Source organism: Silene latifolia, chromosome 3 (assembly GCF_048544455.1).
Source record: "Silene latifolia isolate original U9 population chromosome 3, ASM4854445v1, whole genome shotgun sequence".
Classification (NCBI taxonomy): Eukaryota; Viridiplantae; Streptophyta; class Magnoliopsida; order Caryophyllales; family Caryophyllaceae; genus Silene; species Silene latifolia.
In genome coordinates this window covers 131,688,353-131,696,830 of record NC_133528.1, presented here as the reverse complement: position 1 = coordinate 131,696,830, position 8,478 = coordinate 131,688,353, and the positions used below count along the sequence as shown (strand labels likewise).

Genomic DNA, 8,478 nt, shown 5'->3' with positions numbered 1-8,478 from the left:
TTTTTTTCAACTGTATTTTTTATTTTGGTATTTGTTGATTTTTTTAATCATTTTACCTTTGAAAAAATAGCACTCTTTAATTTATCGACTTTGATATTTATGTTAACATGTCAATACCCGTATTTTTAGTACACGATTTATCACGAATTATTCATGAGATAATCTTACTATGTGATTTGATATTTTATAAAGTCTCAATTACTAGAAACACTAAAAACATCACACTAAAAACAAAATATCTCGTGAAATTCACGGGCCACAAAACTAGTTGTCATATTATTTAGCCTTTGCTTATTTGGCTTCTTCTAATTATGTTCTCCTAAAAGTTCTTTTGTTGCTAACACACCCTTTCCATGCCACCCGGCGACAATCACAAGTCGTTAACATTCCGCCATTAAAAGGCGGAGCCTCTCCACCCTCCGAAATCCGTCCCTTGAATACAGCTAGCTATACACGGAAATTATCAAGTGCATCGCGTGTAATATAGTTTTTCTTTGCGAATTATTTCAATCATATTAAAACTCACCTTTTTTTTTAGTTTTGATTTTTGAACATCTATATTCAATATCGAGGATTTTAAAAAAGGATTCAGGCCAAGAAAAAATAAATTCCTTTTATAAGCCAGTACAATATAGAGGAAAAACATATTCAAACCCGTGAGTCCGTGACCTATTATCACGATACCTCAGTCTTAATCACTAGACTAAGACATCATCGGTAATAACTCTAAACATATACCGCAAGCCAGGAAATGAACTCTAAACAATTTTTTATTACAAACATCAGAGGATATGATTTGCCCCTTTTTCTATGTATTCTATGTATATACTTGGATTTCCTTTCTTTCACTTTAGAATGAGGTTGCTTTCCATCACCATCATTACTGTTTACTCGTCTCAGTTTTCTGCTGGAACAATTATGTCTGGATGGTGAACCTGAATCACAAGAAGATAACAAATGACGGTTTTAGAGCGACTTTTTTGAATGTTATTTTTACGTGAACTCTAAAGGGAGTTACAAAGACGGTTCTGATAATGTCACAGTTAAGTTCACCTGAGTGTCTATAAGGCTCGCAGTTTTAGTTACAAAGACGGTTCTGATAATGTCACAGTTAAGTTCATCTGATAATACCATCACTCGACTTAATCAGCTAAAACTTGAATAGCAAATTAGTTAAGTTCACCTGAGTGTCTATAAGGCTCGCAGTTCGGTGCTTGAACTCCCCTCTGTTGGTAGTCAGCTCATCAAGTATTTCGCCATCATCTCCCGCTTGATCATCATCGTCAAGAGATTGTCTCTCCTAATATCAATCCCAAACAAAACAAATCACAATCTCGCCACAAATGAGATAAACACCAAAGATTTCAGTTTTAACAAATACCCTGAAAGACAAGCTGAGGGCACGTCTAGGTGCACCAGCAATCTCCTCGTACTCAGCTGCATCGAGTTCTTGTAGGTGAAACGGTTGGAACAGCTTGGGGAGAAGGTACTGTCGTATACTTATCAAAAGGAAGAAAGGCAAAGGGAAGAGAATCCCGGCAATTGGTATCCAAGTTACTCCAAAGCAAATCAACAAGTAGACTGCTTGGAATATCGTGAACCCGGCCATGTATTTGAAGGGCACTGATTCTACAAATGAAGCATGAGCATCTTCCAAAACCCTGCAACATAATAAAACATCAAAAGGAAGATCTGACTGGTGGTAGTCTAATTTTGATGGATTCGTAAGCTTACTTGTAGCGTCGAGCAGGTCTGATGAAAAGAAGTAGGATTCTTTCCCAAAACTGGCTACCAGGAAGGCTATCAATGGCCATAAAGGCAAAGTATCCCCAAAGGACGGAAGTGGGTATGAGCTTGATCACAGGCATTGCAAACACAGCCCCTGCCACTAGGCAGGACTGTAACAAGTTGCTCAATCTTTGTTCATTCACTCTTACAGGCAGATAATCATCGATGTTTTCCAGTCTAAAGGCGGTTTCATCCTTCCCTTCTTTGTCGTTTCCCTTAATCACTGCTTGTTTCAGAACTTCCAGTTCTCTCACAACTACACGAGTCTGAAAAACCACGCAAATTTTTTAATGATCTATTTCAGCATAATAATGTCTGAAAACAAATATTATATTAGAAGTGGCTTACATCCGGGCTCTGATCCATTTTAATGAACACATCTTGCAACTGTCCATAAATTTCGGTCGTACTGGCTTTCTGTCTTATGCTTTCTTTAGCAGTCTCCACCATCTTTCTTCCCATCAGCTGTTATCAGATACTTGATCTTAGAAAGCCGAAACATGGATAAAAAAAAGCGAATAATGCTCAAAGATAGGGATGACAACTAAATCTGATACGGAGTATAATCATACAAACTGAAACCAATCCATCCTGAAAGAAAATACCGATCCAAACAGAACAATGTCTAACAACCCGTATCTGAATCAGACTTGATCCTACTATGCCGATAAAACAATGAGATATGATGTTTGCCAATTCAAGAAATTCAATATACCAACCTGTTTCTTGAGAACAGCCAGGCTCTTAGTATGCATAGGAGATTGCGGGAGGACTCCATTGGATGGAGGAAGTCCGATTAATCCACACAGCAAAGTCTACAAAGTACGCGTTAATTTAGAATTACCAGCGCCGCCTGTAATGAGGCCGGTTAAGAAAAGCAAAGTAGGTCCATTACATACCATGAATCCAAGCAACAAGATATCATAATGGTAAGCAGAAGGCTTTTTCAAATTAAACTCCTTTTGCTGTGCAAGTTGTGAAGCAACACTATGGTCAAAGAAGTACAGTCCTGCCACCATTAATGCCGGAATGAAGGCTCCAAATATATACGCCACTGGTACCTTACCCATATCCTTCATTTTGAACATGACAAAATAAAACTCAAAATTACAAACTTAAATAATTACTCGTGTACTAACAAGTCACTTATAAAACGATTAGAATGACAATATAACTTTTCGTTAGTCTTATATTGACCTGGCCAATGGGTCATCCAGGTCTGACTATTTCAGGCTCGGTTCAATACACAACGAGTCAAGTCTAATCATAAACAAGAATTTGTAACATATGTACTGGAATTAAGAGTTATCACCTTGATAACAGTCCAATGATAAAGGGACGGAGATTGCCAAGGCAAAGGGCTATATAGCCTTCTGGGTACTCCACTAGGAACTCCTGACGGAACACTGAAGGATAAGAGTGTCCAAACGACAACCATGGAAGGAACGCCGTAGTCAGCAATGAAACTCCTAGCATCAGTCGTTCCATAGCGCCATGCTCTTGCTCTTCGACTTTTTAAGGCTGTCAAAAGGACCCCAAAGCTAAATATAGTTCCAAGCAATCCATTCACATACCGCCATTGAAATTGGTATATATCTTGCTTAGGATCTTCAGCCTTAGGGACGTGAAATTCGCTTACTATTCCCTGCAACATAAGAATTTAGGCTGATCTTACATATAAAACCGCCTCATATTAAAAATATAATAAGAGCATGGATATATACCTTGATAGCCTCTTGGAGGAAAAGAACTGTAATTAACATGCCAAAGAGCTCCCCAGCAACCCTTGTAAATCGATTAATAATCGTGGCAACATTGAATATCGAAAGAAGAACAAGCATGAGGGCAGTCCATACACAAACCCTGAAAATACAATAAAAACTTAACCTACCAATAAAAACTCGTCAACATCATAATTGTCGTTGTGACTCCCTTTATACAAAAAAAAAAAAAAGAACGTACCATCCAGCCCAAGCCAAGTAAAGATCTTGACCCAAGGCTTTATTTCCTTTGGCAAAGTTGTAAAGATAAGAGTACATGATGATAGTTGGTTCTGCAACACCTAGGATTAAAAGAGGCTGTCCGCCAAATATCGAGTGTATGATCCCGCATATTGCTGTCGATGCTAATGTCTCTACTGTGCTCAAACTCCCATCTAAACACACACACACACACGATAATATTATCATAAGACTGTCTTATAAAAGAATTGACAAGAAGTTATTGATTAGAGTCATAAGAAAGCATGAACCTGTGTCTCTGCTGAGTTGTTCACCAAAGGCTATGACAGGAAGAGCAGATGCAAAGAAAATGTAAGTAGTTGGAGCAAGTATCCTACACTTGTAAAAAAAAAAACACATGCATGAGTAAATAATACTATTTTTTTTGCTCAATTATTTAAAAAGGCTTAGAAATTAACTAAAATTGTTTGTGAAATTTGATTAAGTTTGTAAATTTTTGTTAGGATAAAAGATTACCCAAAACCGGAACGAATACCACTAATCCAATCTTGCTTGTAACATGACATTCTTCCATTGATATCACTACCAATCCCATGAAACGGCCGCCTCATTTTTCCGATTTACTCCCTAACAAGAAATTATAGAATATAAGAGCGTTGTTGTTTGATCGGTTAAACATTCATTTATTATTTATTATTATTATTACTATCATCATCAATGGTCGATGAGTCAACGAGTGACTTATACAACCGCCTTAAATAAGAATTTGTACAGTAAATGATGTGAACCAGAGAAGAGAGAAGTGGGGAAGGGAAGCTTACAAAGTTGATATTGCAGAAAATGTTGGTGGAAGATTGTGAAGAAGATCGAAATGTATATTACGCTTAAAAATTGAAGGTCAATGGAGGGAAGAAGCATATGTATGAAGAGAAAATTGTGGAAATTGTGGGAGGGGACGAGGGGTGCTTTTAAATACAACAGCGGGAAGTTATGTAATAGGTCTATGTGGATTGTGGGCCCTATTTAGCGGGTATGTGACTTTGTCGTTTGTTGTTCCGGCATTTCTTTGAGCCGTCTCTGAGTCTCTCTACCCTCTCCGGTAATCGGGTCAGCCGAATTTGGGTCGGTTTAATCGGGTCAGGTTGTATTGGGTTTGGGTCATATCAGGTTGTGACTATATAGGAGTCAGGATTGGGTCACTTATAGACCGGGTTAGTCGGGTCAATTCATTGCTCGGGTCGAGTCGGGTTATTAACGAGTTTGTTATTGAGTCCGGTCACTACCTGGTCGGGTCATTTTGGGTTTCAGATAGTTTTTGCTTGGTTTGACTGCTCAAATCATTATCGGATTAAATTTTTACGATTATATAAAAGTTGATAAACGGATCAAGGCGGTGGCGTACATTCGATGACATGACATCCTGAATAAGGTTTTAAAAGAGTATGTGACACTTTTATAATGTATTAAAAACGTTAAACGTGATTTTGACTTATTAATTAAATGAACATTATAATGTGTTATTGGTTGATTAACGACTTTATAGTGAGACGAAAGTAATGAAATATGGTATTTAGTATCGAATAGTGTTAATAAATCGTCTTGGAAGGTTGTGGGTACATTAGAGGTGGCAATCGGGTGGGTCGAGTCGGATTCGAGTCGAGTTATTTCAGGTTCGGGTTATTGTGATGTCGGATTGATTCGAGTCGTGAACATTATTGGGTCGGATCAGGTTTGGTCGGATTATTTCGGGTTATGACTTACCTCGGGTATCAGGTCGGAATGTGCAACACTTGGTCGGCTGACGGTTGTTATAGATCGGGTCAGTTCGGCTAAAAATCATGTAGCGGTTCATATCGAGTCAAAAAGTCAATGATAATAATTCTTATCGGGTTATAACGGATAGACCTGACAAAATTGATCCGTACTCGAACCCGACCCGACACCCGAACTAACCCGACCCGAAGTGAACTGACCCGAAATTGACCTAACCCGATTGACCTCTTTGCCCGTTCAACTTATCTATTTTTAGGTCATTCTTTAATATTATACGAAAGTATACACAGATAGTTACTAAAAAATATATAAGATATTGTATTCAAATTTTAAATTTAAGACCAATTACCATTGGTGATTGATTATGAATTTATGAACTAAGCATCTCACTTATATAATATTGAATGAGAATGTATGGGAAATATATTTTGACTCGATTGTGAAATCACCGAATTCACCTAAATTCGAATTAAACTAACTATAGTTAACCGAACTCGAATTGACCCGAACCTGAAATGTAGCTTATAAGTAAATTTTTAAGCTAAGCTTAATCATCTTATATTAATTAAGTTTGTTATCTTAATTTAATTTAAGTAATGTTTAAGTTTAAGTTAACTCCAAATTAAATTATGTTTAGCTAAGTTAAATGCAAATTTAAATTTACTTAAATTAAGCTAAGTTTAATTTAGCTCAATTAAGCTCAGTCTAATTTGGCTCAATCAAAATAAATATTATTCACTTATTCAGTCCAACTACATTTAGTTCAATTTAACTCAATTTAGTTCGGTACAACTACAATCAATTCAATTTAGCTCGATATAGCTCAATTAAGTTTAGTTTTGTTACAATCAGTTCAATTTAATTCGATTTAGCTCAACTAAGTTCAACTTAGTTTAACTTAGCTCAATCAAACTCAATTCAATTCAGTGCAACTACATTTAGTTCAATTTAGCTCAGTGAAGTTCAGTTCAGCTACAATCAGTTCAATTTAGCTCGATTAAGTTCGGTTCAGCTACAATCAGTTCAATTTAACTCGATTTAACTCAATTAAGTTCAGCTCAGTTTAATTTAACTTAATCAAGTTCAATTCCATTCAGTTTAACAACATTTAGTTCAGTTTAGCTCAATTAAGTTTAGTTTAGTTACAATCAGTTCAATTTAGCTCAATTAAGTCCAGTTTAATTCAATTTAGCTCAATTATGTTCAATTCAATTCCATCCAACTACTTTTGGTTCAGTTTAGCTCAATTGAGTTTAGTTCAATTACAATTAATTCAGTTCAGTTTTGCTCTATTAAGTTCAGTTAAGTTTAGCTCATCTCGGGTGCGTTTCAGTCTAATAGAGTAAGACCTTAGTCAAATAAACTTTAATATATACCAATATTAAATAAATTTGTATAAAACTGTCTTAATCAAATATCTGTGATAGCCGATCGCCCAATATTCTTACTAAAAACGTGGGATATATAAGAAATAGTATTAATTAAGTCACCCACTTAGGCCATTTTCTATTTATGCATAATGGGTAAGTGACTTAAGAGTTGTGGCTAACTGGCTAATGCCCACAAAGACACGTTTAGAAGACTATAGAAATTAGGAAGTTGCAAATTAAATAGTCATGGCTTTTAGTTTTCACTCTTCACCGTACAACATTCCAATAACTCCAATTCAAGAATTAGCAAATCGAAAACAAAAAATCTCTAATAAGCATCATACACAAATTCGGGTTTGTATCGGTTAGTCGAGTTTTACTCGGGTCGGGTTTTTTCCTTGTCGGGTTTAGTCGTTTTCGGTGTCATGAGGTCCGGGTTATATCGATTATCGGATGTTATTAAGAATCGGGTTATATCAGATCAGACTGGGTCGGTTTCGAGTGTTATGATTATTTTGTATTTCCGGGTGCTCGACAGGTTCGATATCGGGCGAGTCGGATCGGTTTTACCGAGTCGGATCGGGTTTTTCCAGGTCTAGGGTACATAGCATACGAGTCAGAAATAGTTTCAGAATGCAACGTTATTATCGGAAGAGTTTTTTTGCATGAACATTGTAGTTCATAGTTAGAGACTTCAAGGTGAGGTTATGTAATTGTTAATATATGACGAAGAGCAAAAATTTTGTCGACTATTTGTTTTTTTCGGTAAATAATTGTGATCATTGCAGGTTGTCACAATTTCAATTCGATTCTACAATTTTAATCGATCCTAAATCTTACGATTCTATTACAGTTGTACAATCTTACGATCCTATTCATTTGAAAATTTCTAAAGGTAAAATCGTAATACGATCCTACGATCCGGTTTTATGATAAAAAAAATAAATATATATTTTTGATAATGACATTGTAAAATCTGAATCTTGTATAAGTTGTAAAACCATGCTTGTAAAAATGATACAAAAATTATTAACCATCAATAATTATTTATGGTAAAATATTAATAAATATGTATTTTGATCTTCAATTTTATATTTTTACCAAAGAATAAATATATATTTTTTGTCATTCTTTTTCTGAGTCAAATCTACATTTGTTTCGGGATTGTGGGATCTGGGATGGGTTGGGAGTTGATGGTGGGATGTTGGGCTAGTTGGGAGCATCGTAACAAATTGGTCTTTGATGGTGTCATAGTGATTTCTGAGACAGTTGTAAGGAGGGCGCGAGGGCGCAGAATGTTATTAGTGGAGGGGTGGGAGGGGATATGGACGTGGATAGTGGAGCGGGGAGAGGAGTGACAGCTAATGGTGGCGGCAGGGATGTCGTGGAGGGGTGGAGGCCGACGAGGGATGGCTTTGTCAAGATCAATGAGGATGCGGAGGTGAAGGAGGGAATGGGAGTAGGGACAGGAATGGTGAGTCGTAATGCAAGGGGCGAAGTGTTGTGGGGTGGTTCCGTGGTCAGGGAGCAATGTTGGGATGCACATATTGTGGAGGTGATTGCGGTGTTGGATGTTCTTAAGGAAG

At 36.7% G+C, this 8,478-nt stretch overlaps 1 protein-coding gene across 1 annotated transcript; it reads right to left on the bottom strand.

The window, feature by feature from the left end:
- Positions 1-597: 597 nt before the first annotated feature.
- LOC141646295 (boron transporter 4-like) lies at positions 598-4,371 on the bottom strand. Its single transcript, XM_074454240.1, has 12 exons — positions 4,266-4,371; positions 4,040-4,122; positions 3,751-3,943; positions 3,513-3,651; positions 3,101-3,433; positions 2,688-2,861; positions 2,508-2,603; positions 2,137-2,253; positions 1,735-2,054; positions 1,382-1,661; positions 1,184-1,300; positions 598-935 (listed from the first exon to the last, which is right to left on the bottom strand). Exons 1-12 carry the CDS (start codon positions 4,358-4,360, stop codon positions 897-899), a joined length of 1,986 nt encoding a protein of 661 aa, XP_074310341.1. The 5' UTR covers positions 4,361-4,371; the 3' UTR covers positions 598-896.
- Between the last annotated feature and the right edge of the window lie 4,107 nt (positions 4,372-8,478).